Source organism: Anomalospiza imberbis, chromosome 8 (genome assembly GCF_031753505.1).
Source record: "Anomalospiza imberbis isolate Cuckoo-Finch-1a 21T00152 chromosome 8, ASM3175350v1, whole genome shotgun sequence".
Taxonomy (NCBI): domain Eukaryota; kingdom Metazoa; phylum Chordata; class Aves; order Passeriformes; family Viduidae; genus Anomalospiza; species Anomalospiza imberbis.
This window is the reverse complement of record NC_089688.1, coordinates 3609154-3636170: the sequence shown is the minus strand read 5'-3', so window position 1 is coordinate 3636170 and position 27017 is coordinate 3609154. Positions and strand designations below refer to the sequence as shown.

At 46.5% G+C, this 27017-nt stretch overlaps 1 protein-coding gene across 4 annotated transcripts; it reads left to right on the top strand.

Annotated features, from left to right (window-relative positions):
- The first annotated feature begins 859 nt into the window (after window positions 1-859).
- Window positions 860-27017, top strand: A1CF (APOBEC1 complementation factor). Of its 4 annotated transcripts, none has more exons than XM_068197017.1 (12): window positions 863-1000; window positions 6906-7049; window positions 8859-8993; window positions 9206-9336; window positions 10613-10851; window positions 14171-14335; window positions 17550-17647; window positions 18446-18716; window positions 20146-20330; window positions 22379-22515; window positions 23611-23744; window positions 26138-27017. In XM_068197017.1, the coding sequence occupies exons 2-12, from the start codon at window positions 6951-6953 to the stop codon at window positions 26287-26289; spliced, it is 1746 nt and encodes a 581-aa protein (XP_068053118.1). In that variant the 5' UTR covers window positions 863-1000; window positions 6906-6950; the 3' UTR covers window positions 26290-27017. The 4 variants fall into 4 exon arrangements, with proteins under 4 accessions (XP_068053120.1, XP_068053118.1, XP_068053116.1 ...); XM_068197015.1 differs by having other exon boundaries at window positions 20122-20330; XM_068197016.1 differs by lacking the exon at window positions 863-1000 and adding an exon at window positions 2764-2820 and having other exon boundaries at window positions 20122-20330.

The following is a 27017-nucleotide window of genomic DNA, read 5'->3' as shown; positions in this document are numbered from 1 at the left end:
ATTTTTAACTTCATAATTATTAATTAAGTATGAATTATAATACTTAATTATTTGAAGTTTGTAATGTGGACTTTTTTTAACTAATTATGTAATATTACTTAAACTTATGAAGAAGAAGGTGAAGAAGAATAATTAGTTATTGTTTTAAAACTTTTATTTTGTTTTACATATATTATATGAATGTTCTGAAATATTCATATAATATATGTAAATATATTCTGAAATATTCTGTTATATTCCAAAACATCAAACTTTAAGTTTTTTACTTTGTGATATTATATACTCTTATTTAAATTATATACTCATAATCTTTGTGTTATTATTTAATTTTGGAAGCTTCTTCCTACAGCCTCAGGTCAAATATAGTATTGGGATGCTCAGAGGTTGGAAGCCACCCCTTGCAGAGATTTGTGGCTTCTGGATTTTTTTCTGGGTGCAACAAAGCCTCCCCAGAACCTGCACTGGCTTTCCTCGCTGTGAGTCTTTGCTTGGATAACGTTTTTGTAGCAATTTCTGCAAACCCACAGCTTTGCTTAGGCCACCAAGAGGAATTTCTCCACCAAAAGGGATTTCTCCCTCCTGCCATCATCCTCCAGCAAACCCAAACCTCCTGTAAAGCCCAAGAGTGTGCCGAGGCTGTGTCCCATGTCTGCTGGGAAGAGCTGGGGATGGATCAGGTGGGAAAGGTCTCAGCACGGAGCAAACGGGTGTGAGCATGCCCCCAGCCCTTAAGCTGGGATCTGCCTGTGTTGCCCTGCATTTATTTTGGGGAAGCTGTGCCTGGTGGGTGCTGTCTGAGGCAGCTATCTGGTCAAAGGCCTGCGGGGAGCTGGCAGATAGGGCGGGTTAACGTTTAACCCGCGGGACTGTAAAGCAGCCAGGGGCTGCTGAACCTTTGGAGTTTGATATGATGATTAGGGAATAACCGCAGTGACACGTCGCAAACTCCCCACAAGCGAGGAGACCTCTTTCCCGGGGGGCCATCTCCCAGATCGCTCAGGTAGGCAGCTGCTTGGAGGTTTGGGGGTGTGGGAGGGAGTGGGTGTGCAAATCGGGGCTGCTGGTGGGGTTGGGAAGGAGCAGCTCCATCGGGAGCCTCCCACCCCAACAGTGCCCAGCATCAGACTCACATCCCAGAGCTGCCCAGCTCCAGCAGGGCTGGACTGGGTGGCTGGGACCCCCTGGCCGGCCCCACACAGCCCCACACCACTGGTGTGAATTTTGGGATGAGCAGCGTGGGCACAGAAGGGCTCCTCGGGGCCTCGGCGCGGTTTTTACCTGGCAAAGCTGTGGAAAGAAGGGGTTTTCTCCTTTTCCTCCGTGCCTGAAAAGAGAGGCCAGACAAGGCGGACAGGGAGGAGGGATTTTCCCTGCCATAATTCGCTCTGGATTTGTTAAAGCGCAACTTTCTGAGGCTTAATCATTAGAGATCTTTCCAGCCGACTTGGTGTCCCTCCTTCTCTTTGCCAGAGATCAGTCTCCCTAGCCAAGGCAATGACTGCTCCTAGAACCCCCTCAGTTTTCCCTAATCCCTTCCAGCTTGCAGGGATAGTTTCTGCCCAGCACTGAATGCTCTTTCCAAGCTCTTTCCCTCGCTGGAACAGGAGTTTTGGGTGGGAGCAGGCAGGGAAGGAAGGATGGTTTCAAAGTGGGGATGCAAATAAACACTAGGGAAGGAGGCTGGGCTCAGCATCACAGAGTGGCTTTTTGGGGGCATGTTGTGTGCATTTGACAACAGAGCTGCAAAAGCTGTGCCCAAGAGGAAAGAGATTCCAAAGGGAGAAGCTGATGCCTGAGCAAAAGGGGCCAAGCAAAAAATCTGCTGGATCAGGCATGAAGTGCTTTCTCCAGGCTCTTGTGCTGCAGCTACCGTCATGCTGCTCCGAATTTGCCCTGCTTTCCTGCAAATGTCTGTGAGTTCCCACTTTGTGTGGAGCCACCAGAGCTGGAAAACAACCCCCCACCCTGGGAAGCCAAGGGACGAAAGCCTCGTGCTGCGTTGCTCAATCGGACTCCGTCCCTCAGTGTCACCCCAGCGAGAAGCCGGGGCAGCTCACAAGGCTTCCCGCTTTGGGGAAGCAAATGAAGCATGCTTGGTGTTTATGGATGTATAGAAAGGAATATATATTGCTTGGAGTCTGGAGAGAGGGGGAAAAAATCCCCAAAACGTTGATAACCTAGAGGTAAATAGTTTCTCTAGTGACTTTTTTGGGTTATTTGGGCAAAGGGTGAATATCATTATCCAGTCTTTCCAAAGGTTGTTATTCTTCAGGAGGAGCAGTTGCACTGAGGGGATACCAAACAAAATGGCCTTAATTAGATGTGTCCAAGTGGCTCAGCACAGTCAGGTCTGTATTGATCCTGTGGGATAAACATGGGTTTGTTATCTCCTTCATGGACCCGGGAACCAGCTTTGCCCAAAAAGGCTGCACAGGGGCAGGCTCTGCCCTCACACACCCCCTCAGCAAAAATCCTAGTGTGGGAGACATCCCTTGGCAGAGGAAAGAGACTCCTCCTTTTCCAAATAACCCAAAAGTGAAGCAAAACTTTCCACAGTTTTTGGGGTAAAAGCTTCTGGATTCATCTTGCTCCTGGATGGATGGAGCAAAGCCAGAGGATGTGCTGTAGTAGGTGTGAGGGAGCCACGTGTAGAAGTAGTCGTGGAGAGGTGGTACATAATAGGTTTGTTTCTTATTGATGTGGGCTTGCAAGGGTATAAAAGGACCTTTTCTTGCCTTGGCATTTCAGAATTTCAGCAGAAACCTAAAATAAATGAGAGTGGAGAGAGGAAAACCAGACCCAGTAATACTCTGATAGAAGGTAAAAGCACAACCTTCCTTTTCTTGATGCTGTAACCAAGATAAGTTGGTGCTATTGTCAAAATTTCATCACAAATGAGGATGAAGTAGGAAATAAGGATAGTTTGCACTTCCAAAGGTGTAAATTTCAATTTAAACTTCTGAACAAAATGCAACTTCTCCCTCTCCTTTTTCCTTTTCTTTTTCATGCGGTGGCCCTTGTTAATGATAATCCATTTTAAGGGCAAATCCCCAAAACTGGTTGAATTCCAGAACCATTATTTCTATTAAGTGTGGCTGGGTTGATTCTTTTTTAAAGCACAGCTGAAAGCACTGCCTGAATTTGCTGCAGTCATTCACATTTTCCATCAGCAGCCACAGAAGGGGGGTTTTCCCCTGTGAGGGTGGATTTGCTAATTGATTCCTGGCTCAGGGAACAAAGAAGGAGAGAAAGTAATCATGTTTCCTCTGGGTGACAGGAATTCTTCTCCCTTAAAGTAAAAAAATATGCCAGCACAGTGGCACTGCTGCAAGGACTGGGGCTGGTGCCTGCAATAAGGGGAAAGGGCTGGAATTCCACAAGTTTCAGAAATAAAACATCCCCACGTGATTTGTATCCTGGAAATCGTCTGAATGCTCTGATGGACACATGGATGTGGCACCTCGGCACGTTGTTTGGTGGCGGGTTAATGGCTGGACTCGATGATCTGAGAGGGCTTTTCCAACCTAAATGATTCTGTGATTCCATGAGGTGGACCCTTGGGTGGCAGAGGTGAAAAAGTGCCCTGTCCAAAAAGAGTTTAGATGTCCTTGGCTCAAGGGAGGCAGGAAGGAAGAAGGGAGAGAAGAAGTGCTTGGTGGAAAGCCTGTTTTCCTGGGCTTGGGATTTGTTGGGTTGGGATTTATACTCCAAAGAAAAGAGGGGTTTGCTGTTTCCATCCTGGAGAAACCCCAGTGATGGGGGAAAGCTCTCTAGCTTATCAATTTGCTGTGAATGTTGGGCTGGTAATTAGGTGTGAACTGGCTGCTCAGAGTGGGGCTACCGAGCCATACCCGGGTTGTCCACAGGTGTGTCCAGCCCTGAGTGTGCAGTCCAGTGTTGGCCTCCTTTGGGATCAGGAGTGGGGGCTGCAGAATCCTTTGGGATCAGGAGTGGGCGCTTGCAGGGGCGGGTGCCAGCCTGGGGTGGAACTCTCCAGCTGGACCCCACTCCCAGCGGGACCAGCTCCACAGCTCCAGGTGAGTCGGGGCATCCCTGAGGATGGGCATCCTGCCCCTTCCATGGGGCAGGGTTGTTTCCATGGGTCAGGCTGGGCTTTCTCCAAAGGCAGGACTTTGTGGAAGCACCAGGCACAGATTAAAGCCAGATCTTTGTTAGGAACCCCCCCAGAGGCCGGGTTTTGCAGCAGGCTGTGGTTAACACTTCATTGCAACCTTGAATGCTCTTGCTCCCTAATTCCAAGTGGATTGCTTCAGCATATCCTGAAGTATCTAGACATGCTGGTCTAGAGCTGAAATCTTTGCAGGATGCTTTACGAGAAGAGCCCAGAAGAGCTCAGCTGTCTTATCTAATAAGGCAGAAGATAGAGAGGGATATTGCTGCTGCTGGAAAGGCATCAGCCAGGGAGATGCTCTGTTCCCATCCATCCGGCAGCCCCGAGGCTTGTGCTCACTGCTCAGCGTGAAATCATCCCCAGGAGGGAGAGAGACCTTCCTGGAAATCCCTCCTCCCTGCAGGAGAGGATGCGTGCCCTTAAAGATCCACGTGCAAGTGCATCCGCAGCAGCAGCCCTGCAGGCATCCAGCCTGGCAGCGCTCAAGTGCAGCTCTCAGGGCTGAGAGACCCACCGAGAGCTGCAATTTGATCCCTCAATTCCCTGATGAAGCCAGGATGCTCCAAAAGCAGAATATAATGGGCCAGATTTGCAGTGCGACAGAGCTTTCCCCTGTAGGGTGGATATGGGGTGTCTCTGCCCAGGCAGGGGAGGGTGCAACCCCAATCTGGATTTTAGCTGGGTTTTTTTGGGTTTTTTGGTTTTTTTTTTTTTTTTTTTGGTTTGTTTTTTTTTTTTTTTTTTGAACGCTCACTTTCTCTCTCTGCAGCAGCCTGGGAAAGGCTCCAAGTGGTTTTTGCACAGCAGTGTGCTAATCCTGCCCCGTGCCTGCTGAACGCCAGCTCCGGAGAAGGCAGCCGGCAGAGACACCACAAACATCAGCAGGGTTTTGTTGCTGCCCTCAGAAAGGCAAAACAAACCAGTAACTGGGCTCCACTGCTGCAGAAAACACTCATTTGGGAATTAGAGACAAGAGAGAGCTGTTGCATTGGATAATCCATGTCCCAGCCTCTGCACGTTGGTAGTAATTAAAACACTGGAGAACCTGGGAGCATGGGAAAAAATAAAATCAGAAGAGCCTCACCAACCTCTGCATTAAATAGCTCCAAAATCTGGCATTACAGAGGTGCTCCTATGTGCAAGTGTTTGAGTCACAGGCTCTGCATCTCAGTGTGGCAGAGCCCGAATGAGAGGAGGCTGAGATCCTCCAAATTCCTGGGCTTGTGCCCCATTTCTGGTGCTGGGAATAATCCATTTTAAAGTGAAAGCAGCTGTGGAAGACTTCCAGGGCACAAAGGCAAAGGAGCACAGAGCAGGTAATGGCCAAAAACAAAGTGGGCTACCCCAAATATTGGCTCCTCCCTCAGGGAACCGCAAAAGCAGCTGATAAAAAAGAGGTTGGTGTTAAAAGCTGAGTGGAAAAGGCTTTTTCTGTCATTTCTGCAGAATCATGACACGCTCAGAAAATCAGCTGTAACCTGATAGATTGCTCTTCTTTACTTGCATTTCTTTACATGCAGTGCCCACCTTATATGCACCAAGGATCTGCTGTGCAGGGAGATTATTTAGGGTCTCCTCCCAAAGATCTGCAGTGGCAGGGGGATTGTTTAGGGTCTCCTCCCAAAGATCTGCAGTGGCAGGGGGATTGTTTAGGGTCTCCTCCCAGAGATCTGGCAGTAGCTCAGGGTGCAGGCACAGCAATCCACCTTCCTTCCACCTTCCTACTGCTCTGGATTTCCCTTCTGCCCAGCATCCCCACCTGGGTGCCTCATCCCCCTCACCCCCAGCCCACCCCTCCCAGCCCCTTTTGGCCCTGTTTGCTCTCCAGGCAAGCCTGGCAGGCACCACCTTTCCTTGCCTCCACCTTTCTACAATAAAATGCAGTTTTAGGCTATAACAACCATGCTGGATGACACAATTTGCCATTTTCCTGCATGGAGTCCTTGGTCCCACTGGCCTCCAAGTCTGGCTACAAGGACCTGAGGAGGGAATTGGGTTTGCTTTGGCTGCTGTTCAGAGTCAGCCTGAGGCTTCAAGCTCAGCCTTGCACCTACAGACCCTGTTTTTATGCCTGGAGCACACAAATGGATTTTGGACAAGCTCAAAGCTCAGCATTCAGGAAAAACAGGGAATCACCAGTAGTGAATCCATGTTGTAAATGTCTCTTTCCCAGGGTGTAGCCCAAGTCAGATTCAGATTTCAGTTTTATGATGTTTTCAGCCCAAACCCAACCCAAAACAAAAAATCTTGAATCAGCCACAACCTAAAACTGCAGCTCTGAACCAAAATGTCTGACCCCAAGGTTGCTCCAGCCCTGAGCTGAGCTAAGATCCGAAGTTCTCCCATGTTCTTTATTTTCAAAAATAAGAATAGGCCAAATCTGGGGTTAGGTCCTGTTTCTCACAGAGTGCTGGACATGGCTGGTACAAGGTTGCCTTCCCAGTATCAGCATCACACGAGGCCTGAAGGACTCATTGCTGTGTACTCAGTGCAGGATTAGGTACTTACATGTTGTTTTCTTCCTGAGACACTACCAAAGGGCTACAAATTCCCTCTGCATCTCCCCAGGATCTGACTGTGGGTTTAAATGCTATTTATTTCCATTCAGCAAGGGGGACATTTCTGCTTTTTCCGTGGTCTCTGCTGTTCTGTTTTGGTTTTATCTTTGAAATAACTGATTTAAGAAGAGCGACCCTGTAAACTTTCTCAGGAGGGTGGACTTTCTCCTCCCAGCCATAATAATTGATTTAATTTATCTTAAATTTGATTGCAGTGAGCACCCCTAATTAACCTGATTTTTTGCTGATAATCACTCCCAATGGAATCAAATCACAAATCCGGGGATGGATTGACCGGCACACAGAAAGAAGCCGCCCTCCGTGCGTTAATTCAGCGAACGGGATATAATTTGATCCAGGTAGGAATTCACGGTCCCATCCTTTTGTGCTTCATCCTGAAGCTTCACTGGGGGCGTGAGCAGCCAATCCATGCTCCTGAATCACTCCTTGCTCATTCTTTTTTGCTCTGTTTCTCTCTTAAATCCATGATGACCATCACTACGTTGTTTTTCATGAAGCAGGATCTTATTCTTCAAATAATTCCTTGCTTGATGGGAAATTACAATAAAGGTGGGGGTAGGACAACCCTGAGCACTGCTAAATGTTGGGAAAGGTCGGGGTATGTGTCTCAAAACCAAAGAAAACCCACAGAGCAAAGTTTCAGAAGAGGGATGAGGTGGGAAGTCCAGCACGTCACCATTTGTACAGATCCTTGCACAGGTACATGGGAGGCAGGTGCCTCACCTGCTCCAAGGTTTGCTCCCAGTTTAGGCTCCAAGGTCTCCAAGATCCAAACCTCCCGTGGCTAGGGCAGGTGGAGCCTGAGCATGACCTTCAAACCCACCTGAGCAAGCCTTTCTTGGCTACCATGGCCAAAACAAGCTCAGCCTTGGAAAGCACTGGGCACTGCCATCACCAGCCTTGCATCCTGGAAGAAGGAACTGGAAACACTGGATTTTAGGCAGGTGGAGGCCATGAACTTGGCCTTGTTTTGCATGGCAGTAGAGGGCACAACAGCCTCAAGCACAACCTGAGATTCCTGGGAAAAAGCATATTCCAGGACCAGGCCAGCAGCTGCATTTGGTGCCCTTTCTGCTGTACCTGACCCATAAGATAAGGGACTTCTGTATGTCTTAGATTTTCTGTGGCTTTCTTAGAATCAGAGGAGTTGGGAGGTTCCTTAAAGCCCATCTCATTCTTGCCCCATGCCATGGGCAGGGACACCTTCCACTGGCCCAGGTTAATCCAAGCCCTGTGCAATCTGGCCTTGGAATTATCCTGGTTTTCCCTACTGTCAATCTGGCAAAGCTCACTCCTAAAGCACAGATTTCAGCTCCCAATCCCCCCCACACTTCAACATCTTCTTGCTCTTCTCTCTCCTTTCCTTCCCCATTCCAACCTTGCTATTTTATCTTTTTCTCTTTCCCCTCGTCTCCTAATTTTCCTGTACCTTAGGGATTTTTCTTCCAGCCTGTCTGTGGATGCAGCCAAACATCTTCTTCAGTGGGTCATTCATCTTTGGGAAGTGGCTGATGTTCACTTTCCCTCCAGACACCTTGTCAAGAAGGGTTTGTTGAGGTGCTGCCTTCCAGCCACAAACAAAGCTACTGCAAATTGAGGGAAGTGTTTATTTCTTTCTGTGTCCCCTCACACACCAGCTCAGACATAAAATCAAATGTCCCCAGCACTCCATCACTGCTGAAAACATTGGAAAAACAGGAATGAGAGTGGATAATTCAAGGCCTGTTCTAGGCTTGAGAAAACTAAAAGGGTTTGTGGTATATTCTGGTTTCCTTGTAAGGATCTCTGTTTGCTTACGTTCCTCTTAAATCAGCTGTGCAAGGCATTCCCTTTCCTGGAATAATCCCAGAATGGGAAGTGATTAAAGAAATGGTCATGGAGCCAAAAATGGAAAAATTCCTGGAGCCCCAGCTCCTCTGGGAGTAGGGAATCACTGCAGGGAGAAGGAAGGAGAGACAGGAGAAGGGTGGAAGGAAGGGTGGAAGGAAGGGTGGGAAGGTGGGACACTGCCTTATCCCTGCTGAATGCACAAGGAGCTGAAGGGAAGGAGGGTGTCTGCCTCAAGGGTCATTCCCAGAGACAGGGTTGGTTTGATCCATGTTTAAAAGTCGATAGCTGAACCTTTCTTTTCTTTTACTCCATGGCAGGAAAATGGGCAGAGGAAATATGGGGGACCACCACCGGGCTGGGATGGCCCTCCACCAGAGAGGGGCTGTGAGATCTTCATCGGGAAACTGCCCCGAGACCTCTTTGAGGATGAACTTATCCCCCTCTGTGAAAAGGTGAGGCTTGATGGCAGCTGATCAGTCACTGACGGTCAGAGCTGCATTTCAGGCCTGAACTGAGCTGATTCCAAGGCCAGGCTGGGCAGGACTTGGAGCAGTCTGGTCAGTGGAAGGTGTCCCTGCCCATGGAACTGGAACTGGGTGGGCTTTAAAATTCCAGTCTTCTTTAACTACTCCCACCGTGCTGACAGATCTCTCTCAATTGGCAGATTGGCAGAATCTATGAGATGAGGATGATGATGGACTTCAATGGCAACAACAGGGGCTACGCCTTTGTGACCTTCTCCAATAAACAGGAGGCCAAGAATGCAATAAAGACACTCAATAATTATGAAATCAGGTAAGTGGGGTAAACACCTTCGAAGCATCTTTAAATCATATGTATCGGTCTATTTTGGCACGTGAGGGATATTTTTCCTGGCAGTCCAGAGCAAGATTATTTAGATCCCTGTGTTTTGAGGGGAAATTTCCTCCTGTCTCCCTGTGCAGTCACTGCTCATTAGAACCAACATCTTTCAGAGGAAATTTCTTCTTCACAATAAAAAAAAACCAAAACAACAGCAACAAAATCTATCAGAACATTGGGAAAAAAATGTTCTGCATTGGATCAAATTAACTTTCCCCTAACCAGTGCTGTTTATTTTGTTCCCCTCAGGTTGTTTGTTGTTGATTTATTCTATTCACAGTCTCCCCCATGACAGATTGTGCAGATATGGTAGATGGAGCAATTGCAAAAAAATGGTGAAATAGGATTGAAACCAATTGGAAATAGTGACATTTCCTCAGAGAAAGGAACAGAAAAAGCCCTCATGTTTGAGGGAACAAAACTCCCAGAAATCAACAACAGATGGGCCCATTAATAAGTGTTGGTTGGACTTCAACCACACTGAATGTTTTTTGCCAGTTCAAAGTGGGAGTGGTTAATGCCTTTGCTTTTGGGTTAAACCATTTTGGCAGTTGTATGGCTTATTTAATAAAAAAATGGTGGGTTGTGAACTGCTTTGAGCAGGTCAAGGCACACGGAGGTCTTGGAGATGTCCTTTGTAGCAGAGGTTTGAAAGGTCTTAGGGATCAGGCTTCATCCACCTCCACCTCCTCCACTTCCTTCCCTGATTCCAAGGGCTTCTCTAAAGAAGTTTAGCACTTCTCCAGGCCTATAAGAGATACTTTGACCCCAAAAAGGTGAAAGAAGGAAGTTTTTATTTTGGGATCTGCACAAAGGTTGGCATCAGTGAGTCCTCATATGGTGCCACTCCATGACAAGGGATTTTCTTCCCCCAAAACCTCAGTCATGAGGTGAGTGGGAAGCCACAAGCCACTGGTGACAACACAAGGACCTGGGCTGGGGGGTGCAGTTGCCTGGTGGCAGCAAAAGGGAGAACCTCAAGTAGGAAAAGCAAAATTTGGCTTTGGTTTCTCCCTCAAATCCTTCATTTCAGCTGTGCTGCCTGACTTTGATGTCAGATTTAGCAGAGTGGCAGCTTTTGCACTGAGCAAGGCCGCTGGAATATCCCAAAGAACAGCTGACCTTGTGTTTTGGGACGGAAGAGGCGCTTTGCTTTAACCTTGCCCTCTCTTGGCTCCTGACTCCTGACAAAGCAGCTCCCTTGTTTCAGGAACGGGAGACTCCTGGGCGTGTGTGCCAGCGTGGACAACTGCCGCCTGTTCGTGGGGGGCATCCCCAAAACCAAGAAGAGGGAGGAAATCCTAGCAGAGATGAAGAAGGTCACGGATGGCGTCGTGGACGTCATTGTCTACCCCAGCGCAGCTGATAAAACCAAAAACAGGGGCTTTGCCTTCGTGGAGTACGAGAGCCACCGGGCAGCAGCCATGGCCAGGAGGAAGCTGCTCCCAGGTCAGCAGGGATGGGGAGGGGTGGCTTCACCTGAGGGATGTGGTGACAACATCTCCGGGGGACCCAGGAATCCAAGGAAGGGGAGGTGGCTGGGTTTTCTGCCCTCAGAGAGAAATTTTCTGCTAGAGACACTTAGAGCAGGAGCTCCCCCAAAACATGTGGGAGTCACTGCAGCTCCTGCTGCAGCACCGTGCTGATAATCCATGGTCATCCTTCAGGAGCTTGGGTTTTTTGGAAATCCAGCCAGATGGATCTAGCTGTGTGTGTACCCATGCAGCTCTGCTGTGGGATGTGCTTGCTCCTGTGCTTTTCTTTATAGAGACTCATTTTTGGCCTCTCAGAGACTGTTGGTTTTTCAAGCTTTTACAGACACAGGGTAACTGAGAGGCATTTTAAAAGATTTGGTTCCATTAATCTCGATAAAAAGTGAGACATAAGAAATATAAAACTTAACACCATTCCATCAGAAACTAACCTATTTCCTAGTTGCAATACTTTACAAATATATTTCAACATATTAACTGTTCCTACACAATACTACTAATACTTCTAACACTAATCACCTATATTTTTACCTCAAATAGTCTTACTACAATACATCTTTCACAGTTCTAATTCTCTAGAATATCTAGTCTTTCTACATATTTTAAAACTTATTAAAACTTGTTTCTAGTTCAATCTCTCAACAATATGATCTCTATTCCATGACCTTCCTAAGTCAACACACCTTATCTCAGTATTGACATTCAGATGTAAAAAACAGTGTAAACTTTCTATCAAGTTTTTTAAATTCTTTACAAATCCATTCCTCACAAGGGAAGAATCACTCAGGAAAGCATCCAAGAGCAGATTCAGGCTGGAGCATGGACTGAAAATTGATATTTTGGCAAAAAAACATGGAATGGGGAATTGCTTTAGAGTGCATCTATGGAATTCAGCAGTGGGAGACAGCCAAAGACCATTGTGAAGGAGAGAGAGGTTTAGCAGGTATTAGGTGAAGAAGTCACTTAACATCAAGTGCATTTGCAGGGATTTCACCAATTTTCTCTTGCTTTCTTATGCTCCTGCACTGCTTTGTTGAACACACTGGCTGGTGAAAGCATCCAACAAACCTAGGGGTTTGAGATTTGTTCAGAACCACCTTCTTTCACCTGTTTTATACATGAAATACCTTGCACCACTTAAATTTCTTTTTTCTTATTGTGTAAAAGAATGAGCATGATTTTGAGCACTGAATTTGCTTTTCTACTGGGAGATATGTCACACTGACAATTTTTCCTTTTATTCTGCATTTTCTTCTTCAGTTTAAGCATCTCCCTGAGGGTGGGAGCACATTCTGTGCTCCAGCACGATTTCCCCATGCTTGTTATGTGGAAAAGGAAGGCAGGGGCAGGCAGAGGACTTGAAATCCTGAGCAAAGACAGTGAGACAGGTGGAAGGAACTCAAGAGTCCTGAGCAGACATGTGCAATGCATGAGGGATTTCCAGTTTAGGGACATCTCAGTAAACAATTTAGGGAATTCCAAAGGCCTGAGCAGGAGCCAGAGTCTTCTGAAGCCTCAAGCATAAGGCAGGAACTGGAAAAAAGTTTCAAGCCAGAGCTGAATGCATCTCCGGCAGATGTGAGATTGAATATCATTATCAGATGCTTCCTTTAAACTGAACCTCATTGCTTTTTTGAGGGAGCTCTGTAGAGAAAGTGCTCCAAAATTGAGAGTTTTCATTAAAAAATTTAAATTTTCTCCTGTCTCTGGTTAAACAAGAGGGTGGAGATAGGCTGATTTTCAGCAAGAGGCACCAAGCTTAGCTCCTTGCTGCAAGTCAACCAGTTCATTATTTCCGCCCTTGAAGTGAAAACAGCAATTCAGAAAGGGGCACAGAACAGCCTCACTCCACAAATCCCTGCTGATTCCCGAGGGATTCCAAGGGAACAGCACCTTCCCATTTGGTTTGATTATTTACACTTCCAATAAGCCTCCAAATTCTATCCTCAATCTCTCATTTCGGAAATCCCACCCCTTCTTAAATGGGTTGTCCAAGCAGAGATGCCTTTTTAAAGTGTTTTGCAGGATTTTCTTTGTCCCTTCAGCTGCAAATGTGTGGTTTAGGTCACTCAAAGAATCACCAGCAAGAGCAGGTTTAATATAAATTTGTGAAGGCCCGACAGAGTTTGATGGCAAGGGTCACTCTATTACTTACTATACAGATAAATCAGACAAAGAAATATCAGATTAAAGCAATTAGAAATATCAGATAAAGCAATCATATTACTCTGATTAATATCATATTAATATCAGATTAGAATGATTCATGTGCAGACCAGGGAGGCAAAACGTTGAGAGGGAAAAAGTGAAGGATTCCAAGGGCTGAGTCCCGACAGAATAAACCCCCTTGCCAATCTCAGCCTCAGGCTGGCTCAAAAACTTAGGTCTAAATGGTTTATTATTCATAACAATATCTAATCTTGGTTTATTGTTCATAACAATATCTAATCAACACTAGCAGTTCTTAATAAATTGACCAATTTAACACCTCTAAACCAATGCAACAGAAATTTCTGTAAGCACAACAGAACCATAAATCCGACTTAACCAAAATTTAATTACAAATCTAAAATGGCAACCTTGGTAATACACATGCATGCAGACAGAAAGAAATATGGACTTCTGAAAATTCCCCTGGAGTTCAGTGAAAGTCTCACATTGATACCTTTGAATCTGGAGCTGAGCCTCGAGGAGTGGGGACACCAACCCAACTGCATCATCAGCATTCAGCGTTGTGATTTATTTGCTTTTTTTTCTTCCCTGCCCCTCAGCAGCTCAGTCCAGAACACACAGAGCCCTTGGGTTTATCCTCCACACCCACACCCTGTTTTATGCATCAGGACTTTTTGTGTCCCTCCTTTCTTCTGCTGCAGCTTCACCCAAATGAATTCAAACACACACAGAGACATCCTTGCTTTTGGTGTTTCCTTCCATCCCGCTGGGACTTCAGGATTCCTCTTCTGGTATCGAAACTTTGCTGGCCAAAAGGGATTTTTATAAGTGCATTAAAATATTTCCCTTTAGGGAACACTCCAGGAAATGCAGGCTTAAAGTGAATTATTCCATATTTTCACTTCTTTCAGTTCTGGAGGCTCCAAAGGTATTTGCAGGAGGCCATTCCGAGTGTGACCATCTGCCTTTGGAAAGGCAGAGCTAGGAAGTCTTGTTTTGGGTCGTGTTTGTAGAATTTGGCCTGTTCTGCTGTGAAATAGAGCCTGAGCAGGAGAGAGAGGAAGCAAAGCCCCCCAGCACTGACCATGCTTGTTCCCTTAAAGGAAGGATCCAGCTGTGGGGACACCCCATTGCCGTGGATTGGGCAGAGCCAGAGGTGGAGGTGGATGAGGACACCATGTCCTCAGTGAAGATCCTCTACGTGAGGAACCTCATGCTCTCGACCACTGAGGAGACCATAGAGAAGGAGTTCAACAGCATCAAACCAGGTGGGAGCCCGCTGGTGCTGTGCCTCCTAAACAAGTGCTGCAAATGGAAATGTTTCTGCCTTCCTAAAATGCCACAAGAGATAAAAATAGCTGTTGTTTTCTGCTGCAAAATGTTTGTCTGAAATGCCACAAAAATTGTCATGGGGCTGAAGGCTCCCACCCAAAACGCCATCCCAATAAATTCTGCTTAATTCCCAGCTACAGCCACCATGAAGGAGGGTGGTTGGCAACTGGAAGAGACCCAAAATGCTGCATAGGGTTGCCCAGAATGCTTTGGAATAATTTAGTCTTTCTTAAAAAGAGTTGGTGAAGCAGCTGGGTGACTTCAGCATTCTTCTGTGGCAAGGGATGATGATAAAAATAGAGTGATTTAATACAACTCCTTTTTATCTGATCTATCTAAATTCGGAACTAATTTTCATACATCCCCCCCAGTCCTCGTGTAAATTGGTGAATAATTAGTGCTTTCCATTTAATTCAATATTCCTTTGTGGCATATCTTACATGCACTCAGGGTGAGAGTCTTCAAAAAAAGCAGGGAGATTAGTTGGGAATAAAAATCCTGCTGGCTTTCAAAGGAGATTTTAATTCTGAGTTGCTCCAGCTTTAGGAAATTCCACCCAAAACCAACAAAGTAAAAAGAACCTGTTTCTGCAGCTCTGCAAGCCACACAGTCCATTAGGCCTAGGAACTGGTGCTTGGCAATGGGAAATGTCTTTTCATCTTACTCCTGTTAGCTTCCTTCTATTAATTTTTTAAAATACGCTGCAGAGCTTCAGTTTTCTTCCACTACGTTCTCATTTCATGCCTTTTTCTGGACTAGGCTGCAATGCAAAGGTCTTAATGAGCTTTCCTTGTGTCCTTCCAAGATTTCTGGCTCATACTTTTCGCCACCATCGAGCTGTTGCAGAACCCATTTTACTCCTGAGTTAAATTTGTGTTATCCCACTCTCTGAACTGTTTCCTTCTTTTATTTACCCAGTTTTGCTCCCGAGCTTTGAACAAGCTCACACTCCCCAGAAACACATTTGTGGCCTTTTGACGCTTTGTTAACAGTCATCTGCTTTGCCCCTAAGAAGTTTTCCACTATAACAACACAAGTTCTGCATCATCTTTCATTTTCCTTTTATCATCTCAGCATTCATGTTGGAATTTATTTATTTTTTTAATAGACAGTTTTTGTTTTGGTGGCTAAAATCAGGATTAGGTGCATGAGAGCAGCAAAACTTCCAGCTCTGGGGAGAGAAAATGCAGTTTAAGTTACCGTGAGGTCAAAAAAGGCAGCAAGGATGTGAAATGATTCATTGCCCTGCCATGGTTCTCTGCCTCACTCATTGAGCCACATCTCAGCACTACTTAGCTGAAATTACCTTGGATCCAGGGCATTAAGAAGCTGTTTTGACATCAACAAATCATCCAATAAAAAATGATGCAGAGCTTCCAGTGACACAGCAATTACCACATGTCTGACGGCTCCACAGACAAGACTAGGGATACAGCACAAGGAGCACCCCTTAAACCAGTGCCAAATTGACAGCCTGATGACTTCTGCAGAGCTGTCTCTCTGAAAAGCCCTGCCCTTGCTCCCTAGGAATCCCAAGGAAATTCCTCCTGCCTGGTGAAGTTCCCAGCAGGAGGATTGTGCTGTCCCCATGTGCTGGGGGGACAATGCTCCCTCTCTAATGTCCCATGGATGAGCTCTCCATGGAGCTGACCCAAGGGTGGGTATCACATTGCTTGGCCCAGCAGAGGCAGAAGCAGGGGAGAGCAGAATTTTTTTGGCTCAGGATGGGTGTCCTGGAATGCTCTCCAGGAGGCAGAAGGGGGATATTCAAAACACAGCGAGTTCATTAAAGCTTCCACTTGTAAACAAAGCATCAGCATATAACTCCCATAAATTCAGGCTTGGAAAATCATCCTCTGTCCCAGAAGGACACAAAGTGCTACTTTACCATCACTGTGTCATTCCAAGACATGCAGCCTGCTTGGGTTGTGGTCTGGGACAGGCTCAATTAGCCCTCTGCAGCTCCTCATGACTCCCCTGAACACCAAAGAAATTCGTTTCCTCCTGCATTTTTCTAAGTAAGTGCTTTTTGTGACATATGTGTCATATACGTGTGACATATGTGTCATATAAATATGACATTTCCCTGTGCACCTGTTAGCTTTAGGAGGTAAGAGGCCAACAGGAGGGTTGTTCAGCATCCCTTAGCCATGTTTCCAAAGGATATTTCTGTGGGTCTTATAGGAGGCTGGGGTGGTGATGTTGTGTTTCCCAAGCCACAGGAGCAGAGAAGATGAGGAATTAAAGAAATGGCTGAAGGCTGTGGCCGTGGGGAACAGGACTGGTGGGGTTATTTTGGAGACAGACTCCTCAGTGCAGAGTATGAGTTCCTGGCAGCAGAGCAGCTGACAAGGGAAAGGGAAAACTGTGGGGGATGGACTTAGAAAAGAAGAGCAAGTAATTTACATTTAAATTACTTCAGATAAATTGGATGTAAGAAAGATTCAGGCTAGAAGAAAGATTCTCCAGCCCAAGCCCCATCCCAGGAGGGCCAGTGCTCAGCTTCAGAGCCTGACTGGGGCCATGTCCAGGTGAACTGGGGCATCCAGGGAAGCCCCACTGCCACGGGAATGACTGTTTCCTAGGGAGAGGTGGTTTCTTAGGGAGAGACCTGCTGCCCCATCAGCCCCAGCCCATCCCAGTGCCCTGGGCTGCTCTGTCCTGGGCAGGGCCGGCTGTTCATTCTTCCCGAACACCCTGAGCTGGTTGTCAAGGAGAAAAACGTCCTTGTTTTATGGCAAAAGCACCAACTTTCCCCAGGCTGCCTCCAATGCACATACAAAAGCAGGGAGATGGGGATCACATGGGGATGTTCCCACAGCTGGTGTGTGGGCTGTCACAGAAGGGAGACACAAAACCAAAGGCAGTGTCCAACAGAATAGTTTGGACAGGAGAAAACCACTCTAGTTTAATGGGAATCTTACTGGTGTCTGATCCCAAACCCTTCTAGTTTGCCTTGAAATGCTACAACCATTATATATTGATTTTCCTCTGGAATATACATCCAAAGAGGGGACACTGACCTCTTGTTCTTCAAACCTTGCTCAGCCTTAGTTCTCCAGGGGCTCATAACCTGACAGAACCACTCTTTCAGATCTCTGTTTTCTGACTAATTCCCACTTCCCACTAATATTCCAATGTTTTCCACAGGTGCAGTGGAGAGAGTAAAGAAAATTAGAGACTATGCCTTTGTGCACTTTAATAAAAGAGAACATGCAGTGGAGGCCATGAAAGCCTTGAATGGGAAGGTAAAGCTGCTGTAAATGTTAATTCCTGGGGCTTATGGTGCAGTATATTATACAAAGCCACCTGCTTTATTAGCTCCAAAACCCTCCCGGAGGTGTTATCCTGGTTTGCTCTTTGCTGGTTGCTTCTACACTCCTGAATTTGTTTTTCAGCAGCTCTGTTGTACACAAACGATTCATTTTGGCTCCTTGTACTTGTGCTTTGCCCAGCTCTAGCTCACTGCTCAGATGAAAAAAAAAAAAAAAAAGAACAGGAAAAGCTGAAAGAAAAACTAGGAAAGGAGGGGTTAGGATCCCCCCTGGCTCACACTCACATCCTTGTTCCAGACTGCCAAAAAAAACACTGGCAGGGCAGAGTGCGAATGGCAAACTGGGACAAACGAGGTCAGCCCAAACATCTGCTCCGAGTTCAGATGCGGATTTGCGAGGAGGCTGCTGAATTTAGCCCTTCTTGCACTGCGTGCAATTCACTGTAAAGCCAGAGCTGTTCCCAAAGAGGTGTTAACCCCACTCCTATTTTTAGTGCCACTGCTGTTCTCCACGGGAGCACGTGGAATCTTGCCTGCTTTGCAGGGAAGTGAGGCCTTTTGAAGCCTTTGCTGAAGGAGCCTCTCCCAGCTGGGGTCAGGGCTGGGCATTCTCAGGTTAAGCCTTCACCTGTGTGAGGGAGATCCGGGGCTTTTTGGGGTGGTTTCCTCCATCTTCCCATCCCGTTAGGACGTGGGGGCAGCTCTTCCATAGGTGTGATTTCCACCAAGCACTTTAACCACTTCCCCCTGTGCTTGTGCTGCGCTCTCTCAGGTACTGGACGGGTCCCCGATCGAGGTGACATTGGCCAAGCCGGTGGACAAGGACAGCTACGTGAGGTACACGCGCGGCACGGGCGGCAGGGCCCCGGTGCTGCAGGGGGACTACACCTACACCCTGGGCCACCTGTACGACCCCGCCACCGCCTACCTGGGCACCCCGGTCTTCTACGCACCGCAGGCCTACGCGGCCATCCCCAACCTGCACTTCCCCACCGCCAAGGGGCTCGGCAACAGGAGCATCCTCCGGCCCCCCTCCGTCCGAGGTAATTCCCTGTTGGGGTTTGGGATAACTGAAAGCCAACCATTCCCCTCGTGCCCAGCATCTCCTCTGGGGATCTGCTCCCCCAGACGGGTGTTGGTGACATTGGCTTTGCCCCAGCTCCTGTATGCCGTTTTCTGTGATGGAAAACATAGGGTTTAGGCTCTTGTCTTTCCAAAAGGCAATCTTCCAGATGAAAAAAAAAAAATAACCATTTTCCTGGAAGGAACTTCTAGATTGCCCTCAGTCCAGTGTAAATAACCCACAGATCCTCCTGGTTCTGCCCCAGCAGGGAAGACCAAATAAAACACTTTTCCTTTCCCCCTTCAGAGCTGGCTCCCACCACCACCACTGTGTTTCCTCTTTGCTTTGAAAGTTGCAGGGAAAATTTTACCAGTCCTGGTGTTTTCTGACACAAAGCTGTGGATTTTTCCAACAAGTTACATTACCCTGGTGTAGGGTAGGGAATCAAACAAGCCATTTTGTGCTCTGGAAGGTGGAGGCCCCCTTTTTGGGGATTGTTAACTTAATAATAATTAATTCAACTAATTCAATCTATGAATAAAAGAGAGTATTTCTGAAAACTCTTGGGTGACCCTGCCTGGAGCCAAATCAAATCCCCATACTCAGGTACCCCCAAATTAAATCATCGTTTGGTCAGTGCAGACGTAAGTTTGGGGCTAGCAAAGAAATAATTCTGTCATCTGATCTTCCTTCCAAAGATGATGCCTTGTGTCCCCAAGCCAAGTCCCACAGCAGGCTGGGACTCTGCGTGGCACCCTGGTAGGCCTGGCAAGGATCATGATGGCCAATTTTTGTCCCTTCAGCAGGAAGGAGACAGGGCAGCAGGAACACCCCTTGTTCCTCAAGGTTTTCCCCACACAGGTGAACCAGCTCCTCTAAAGGTTGCATTAGGAAAGGAGCAGATGTGATAACTCCCCCTCTGTCTCTTGTTTCATGGTCTCCCCAGGCTCCCAAGCAGAGTTCCCTGAGAAAAAATTGAAGTATAATAGGGCAAATCCAAAGAGGATTTTTGTCCATATAGATATGAAATTGTGTAAGCTGTGAATTCTTCAAGGTGAAATTACACTGGTGGGTAACAAAAGATGCCAGCTCTCCCCTCTCTGACTTCCAGCTACAAAGCTGGGTAAAAAGCTGTCCTGAAATCAAAACTGACCAGAGATGATGAAAAATGGGCAGAAAGAAGCAGTTTTTCCCCAAAACCCCTCAGCTATCCAAGAAAGGGTGTCAGTGTTGAGCCTGTGTTATCCCACCACCAGGCCCTGGGACCTCCTGCCCACCTGCTTCCCAACCCTCCCAGCAAGTGGGGCTAACTTTTCCATTTCAGCAAGAATCAGGGTCCTTTTTCCCGTGATTTGATTTGGTTTAATGCCTTCTTACATTCCTAGAAATTTACATGAATGTACCTGTAGGGGCTGCGGGCGTCCGAGGCCTGGGAGGCCGCGGCTACCTGGCGTTCCCTGGCCTGGGGCGCGGATACCACCTCAAGGGAGACAAGAGGGGAGAGGAGAAGCTCTACGACCTCCTGCCAGGGATGGAGCTCACCCCCATGAACCACGTCACGCTAAAGCCCCAAGGGATCAAACTCGCCCCTCAGGTACGTGCCCCAGAAGAAGCGTCCGTGCCCCAGGGGTCGTGCTGCGAAAACAGGCCCCTCGTTGAATCTGCGCCGCGGCCTGGTAAATAAATCCGTTCTTGTTTCTCAAAAGACATTAAAAAATGAGCGGCACCAGTTGTATCTTGCAATATCCACCTGCCTCACGGAATCATGGAATGGTTGGGGTTGGAGAAGACCTTTAAGATCACCACGAGTGTCAGGGGAGAGTTGTCATAAATGCCTTAATCCAGTTCTGGCTGTCGCGCCGTAAAATCACCGTGGGTCAAGGAATTCCAACCCACGACGGGTTTGATACATGAAATGCCTCACCTGGGGCTTCACCAGGGAACAATGCACAAGTGTAGAAAAATAATGCACATTTTCAAATTATTTATGGCAAAAGAAGTGTTGACATAGCCCAGCCTAGCACAGAAACTCTGCCGGCTCAGGGGGGCTTTAGATTTGGTTGTGTGTGCTGATGAAGATGGATGAAGAGGGCTGAGGAGAAATCCACAATAAATTCCCTGAGTTTCCGAATGTCCAGCTCTGACAGTAACTCTTTTCCCCTTATATTGTGCAGAGCAACATGAGACATCAACTTCACCCTGAACTTTGAAGCATGTCTTTGCCTTTTAACACTTTAATTGTCACAGCATCCAGTTTGCCAAAGTTTATGAAAAAAATCCTTTTTTTCTCCCAGAAAACTGGATAGTGGGATTTTTCGTTCCTACAAAAGTCCCCTTAGTCTATTTTGTCAGCAAATCACAGAATCAAAGAATGGTTTGGGTTGGAAGGGATCTTTAGGCTCACCTAGTACCAGCTTGTGCTATGCATAGAGGTATGAAATTCCTGGAACGGTTCTGCAGGGCCTTAGGGCAGGTGAAATTCATTTTTATAAAACCGGCATATAAAGGAGTTGGGGCAGCAGGGAACAAGTGTTGCCACAGTGAAAAAATGAACTGTTGTAATTGAGAACTGAACTATGTAATGAAGCATTTTAAACTGCAAGATGATAAACGTCAGCTGGAGCTGTGGTGGCAAAATTAAAAGCAGCGCTGAGGTTTAAATGTTTCTTTTTAGCTTTAAATCCATTCAAATGTAAGCTGTAAATGAGGTAGGCCACAGCAAGACTTCAGGGTGACCTAACTGTGGCCTTCCAATGCCTGAAGGGGCTGCAAGAAAGATGGAGAGAGACTTTACAAGGGCCTGGAGTGACAGGACACAGAGAATGGCTTCCCACTGCCAGGGGCCAGGGATAGATGGGATACTGGGAGGAAATTCTTGGCTGTGATGGGGGTGAGGCTCTGGCACAGGTTTTTCAGAGAATCTGTGGCTGCCCCATCCCTGGAAATGCTCAAGGCCAGGTCAGAGCAACCTGGTTTAATGGAAGGTGACCTAACTCAGCACACAGCCAGTGGGTTAAAAACCCCTGGAATCCCAAACCAAAGCAGGATTGTTCCTGGACAGCAATTCCCAATTACCAGGGGACCAGCTGTGCCAAGGCTGAGGGCAACATGGTTCAGCATTTCAAAAGCTGCAATTGCCTGCTGAAGCCCATGGAATTAATTGGATGGAAACACAACCTTTTTTCTCTTTAAAACAGAGCCTATTTGGACTTCTCGTGCTCTGTAACCCACTAAGCCAGGGAAGCAGCAGAGCAGAGAAGATGAATGCAACCCGAGTTTCTTTAGTCCTCTGAAACAGACATCCGTGAGACAGAACTTCTGAGGAGGATTCAAAGAAAACCACACTGAAATAATCTAACCAGCAAAAGGACTCAGATGCCCAACTGAACAGGGAATAATTTCAGGAATTAAACAGATTTTAAAGTATAAAACATTTAGATGAATCTTACAATTCAAGGGAGGTGCAGTATTCTATCTGCCATTTATTTTGGATTTTTTGCTAAGCTTTGAGGAAGCTGCCAGGACTCTGTGAAAACCCTGTGAGGGAAGGCAGCTGCTCAGCACAGGGGCTGGAGCTAGGCAAGGAGGCTTCTGCACAGCAATTAACCCCAGCACAAATTCTCTATTTTTTTTCCCTTCTAGATCTTAGAAGAAATCTGCCAGAAAAACAACTGGGGACAGCCTGTGTACCAGCTTCACTCTGCCATTGGCCAGGATCAAAGACAGCTCTTCCTTTACAAAGTCACCATCCCTGCCCTTGCCAGCCAGAACCCCACCATGTACGTCATTAGTGGAAAGTTCCTGAGGCTTAGGCTTTATTTTATAAATTATATTTTACCTAACAGCTGTCCTCAACGTCCCAAGCACACAAGTCTCTGTTTCCTTTTATTTAAAAAAAATTTAATTATTTATTAAATAGTTATTAAATCTATGTTTATTGAATATTAATTTATTTTTAATTTAAAATTTAATAATTATTTAATTTATTAACTCGATATTTATTTATAGCTATATGTATTGTTATTTATTAAATCTATATATGCTTATATAATTAGATATGCATATATATGTATAGATGTATATATAATTATAGATTATATTTTTATAATAATATATTAATTTGTATTATATAATAATATATAATTATATATGTTTGTATAGTGTAGCTATACAAATATATATTAATATATATTTAATATATGTATTAATATGTATATTAATACATATATGTATTATATGTATTGTTATATATATGTACATATATATATACATATATATATATGTATTATTATGTATATTAATATACATATATATTAAATACTTTTTGAAAAAATACGGGGAGAAAAACATCCACAGAGTCTAATTAACTGCTGTGCTTGGTGCACTCTCTGCTGGTGCAAACATTACAGAAAGCCCGACATAATCAGGCAAAAGGGTACTTTTTTTGTAGAAAAGGAAAGCAAACGATAGCCCTTGTGGGGAAATGAAAGGATTTGGAGGAACATGCTGATATTTCAGCTCCAAATATGATTGCAAACATTTCTGACCAAAACCACTGTTTGCTGTGTATTGTAAAGAAAAACCCAGGTTGGGTATTGTAAAGAAAAAACGCAGCAGGGTTTTGGGGTTTTTTTTTTTGATGGAAAAAGCACAACAAACTCTGCAAGGACGTCGTGTCCAGCATGAGAGCCAGGGTTGATAACCCCAGCGAGGGAGCAGACCACTGGGAGGGAGCAGCTCTGTGAATGCACCAGCCCAGGGAAGCCACGCTTCCATTTGCTGAGTGGGGTGCTGCCAGCTCTAAGTGGATCCCAACATCTGGCAGGAAAGCCCTGGGGAAAGCAAACCCAGCTAACTTTGTGCTGTCCTCACAGACACCCCTTCACACCGCCCAAGCTCAGCGCCTACATCGACGAGGCCAAGACCTACGCGGCAGAGTACACCCTGCAGACCCTGGGCATCCCCGTGGAGGGGGCAGAGGTGCCTCCTGCAGCGCCAGCTTTCCCAGGTATGGGCGTGTCTCTACAGCAAAAGGCTCCTGGAGTGTCATTTTTCCTGGCGGCTCCTCGTGGGTGTGAAGAATGAAGCAGGTTTTGGTCACTGAGGACTGGCCTGGTTGTGCTTCCCCCACAGTGACTCATGTTACTTGTGTGTCCGGCATCTTTAGCCGACAATTCCAGACTGCTTTGGGTTGGAAGGGACCCAAAGGATCACATAATTCCACCCCCTGCCATGACAGGGACACCTTCCACGGTCCCAGGCTGCTCCAAGCCTTGTCCAGCCTGGCCTTGGGCACTGCCAGGGATCCAGGAGCAGCCACAGCTGCTCTGGGCACCCCGTGCCAGTTTATTGCCCATAAAGGATTTTATCTCTATCCCAGGACTGCCCAAATATCTGTGTCCCCATCCCAGAGCAACTCAGGCTGAGGGCACTGGGGTGGGGGCTCTGCTCCAACCTCGACCCCTCAGGTCAATGCCACAGCTGGGACTTTGTCCAGGGGGGTCACAGCAGTGTCCAAGGGCAGAGAATCCCAACATCCAGAGGCCCATCCCAGCTCCACACATCCCCTCCACTCCTCCCAGTTTGTGAAAGCCTCCTTCAACTGGGAGCCCCAGAAACAATGCAGGATGCAAAGCTGGTGGCCCCAGTGCCACATCTGGGATGAGTCCCCTCCCTGGCCCTGATGTCACCAGGATGGAGGAGCTCCTCCTCCCCGCAAGGACACATGGCTGATGAATTCATGGGCTCTCCGTCCTCCCCCAGCCCTCCCAGACCCTTGTGAACCAACACTTAGGATTTCATCTGCCACAGAAATGATGCAGCCACAAAAGTTTGGACTCAATCCCAGCTCTCACACCCCCACAGAAGGTTTTTCTCCCAGTTTGAGAATTTGTAGCTCTTGTAACTGCCCCAAACAGCTTGAAAAATCATGGAAAACACAGGAATTTGCAGTGCTTTCCAGCATGACAGTAGATCTGATGGAGAGGCAGCACCACGTGCCAAGCTGCACATGAGGAACGCATTAGTCAGTACTACTGAGTTGTTTGGAGTGTCTCAAGGATGGATTTAAAAAAAAAAATGAAACATCTATCCGGCTTCCTGCCACAGGAGTCCACAAAAGCCACAGAAAAATCAATTTGTCTGGGCTTGTGCAGCTTCCGCAGCTTGGAAACCAAATGGGCTCTTTATTGAATCCAGCCCCCACTTACTGCTTTATTAGCATCTCTCCTTTTCTTTCATCCACCCTTATTTATTTGTCTTGGAAGTTTGGCAAATGGACATGCACTGAAGTTGCTGCTTGCAGCACACACCGGTCCTTGGTCGGAGCTTGCTGAAGCTCAGCTCAGGCCGTGCCCAGCTCGCAGCTCATTTCTCTCCCAGTGGTGGCAGCTGTGCCTTGAGTCCCAGATATCTCAATTCCTACTTGAGATGTTGCACCTGGCTTAGCTGGTGCAAAGAAAATACTCTGGAGAGTCACAATATTCAAATTGTAAGGAATTCCTCATGTTTTTCCCCAAAGTGACACCTCCAATGAGGCAATGTGTGCTCCCTGTTGCCCAATATTTCCATACTCCCATCAAGAGGACCTTGGCTCTGGCTGACCTGGAGTTGATCCCATTGCCCACCTGGTCAGACAGGATCCTGGGAGATGTATTTTGGCAGCAGAGCCTGCTCCAGCAGATCCAATGGATACTCCAGCTGCTCTTCCCAAATTTAGGCTTTGTCTGATTGCTTTACAACAAAACACTGTGGTCTGCTTGACAAGCTGCTATGCCCTGCCTTCACAGGAACAAGCCCCAAATGATGCTGTTTTCCCAGTGATTCATTCTCAAATAGCAACGCTTACATCTTCCCATGGAAAATCTGGAAGTGTTGAAACCACATTTTCCATTAGAAACCTATGGGGAAAAAACAGAAAATCCCATCTACTAAATATTTCCCCCCTGCTTTTGCATTGAGAGAGCTTCCCTACCATGGCTGTCCTGAACTGTCTGTATTTTGGCTATGAAGGGATCAGAGCTATATTTTCTTCAAGAATCCTGCCCAAATTTCCCCTATTTAAGGGGAATTTAATTCAACCTATTTAAGGTTGTTTCCTTGCCCTCCTTATGGCATATGGGGGGGACCTGTCCTGAGCACCATTAGAAATAATCAAAACCTGAGGAAAAAACATTCAACCAGAGAGTGTTTTTCCAGCACCACGTTTAACAAACCATTGGTGAGGAAATTCTTTCATTTTCCTATGAATTATTTCATTTATTTACATTTTTCCCACTAACAAACTCACTGCTGCCCAAGCCATTTCCCACTTTAGGTCGTCCCATCAAAACCTACTGGGCGATGGTGAGTTTTGGATGGATTCTCATTAATCCACAGGTTTTCCTTCTCTTTTCCCTTCAGGATACACCATTGCTAACGCAGCTGCCACTGTCACAGCCACTCAGCTCAAGCAAGCAGTGACACTGGGACAAGATTTGGCCACGTATGCGACCTACGAAGCCTATCCTGCCTTTGCTGTCGCCGCACGGAGCGACGGCTACGGAGCCTTTTAACCAAATTCCCTTAAACCCAGCACAGGCAGAAAGGCAAAGAAAAACAATCTCAGTCTGGTAATTCAACACCCTCATGATTTTAAGCTAATCTGTGGCCTAAGGTTCATTTTAGTTGGAGTTTCAGTCTTGTAGGTCTTTAGTTTTGTAACTGGATGTTTCATAACGGGAGGGGAAGGAGAATTTTTTTAAAATGGTGCAAAATCAGATTTTCACACTAGAAAGCAAAAGCTCAGCCCAGGAAATGAGAGGTTCTCAGGTGTATATATATATTTTTATATGTATATATATTTATACACCTATTGTGTGTGTGTTTACAAGCAACAACCTGTGCTGAAAACGGTTGGTCCCGTGGCTGTCCTGACCAGGACTGGGGAAGGATGGGCTGGCCCAGCAGGCCCCTCCATGCACCAGGAATTCTCCTGCATCCACCCCAAAGTTTCCCAGGCCAGGCCCTTTGGCCACATGAGTTTGCCTCTCCCTGCCCCTGATCCCCCCCATGCCACCAGCATGGGGCATCTCAAAGTTCTTTGAAATTCTTCTTTGCCAAGGCAAAAAAACATTTATCCTAAGCATTTTTGCCCAGGCCAAGAGGCTCATTTTTAGCAGGTTTCCATGCTAATTTTGTTTTTAAAGCAGGGCACAAGAATTCAGCAGAGCTTTCCCTCTTACTTTGCTCCCTCCCAGCCATATCCAAAAATCAGCAAATACCGCTGTATTTTTGAGTGCTT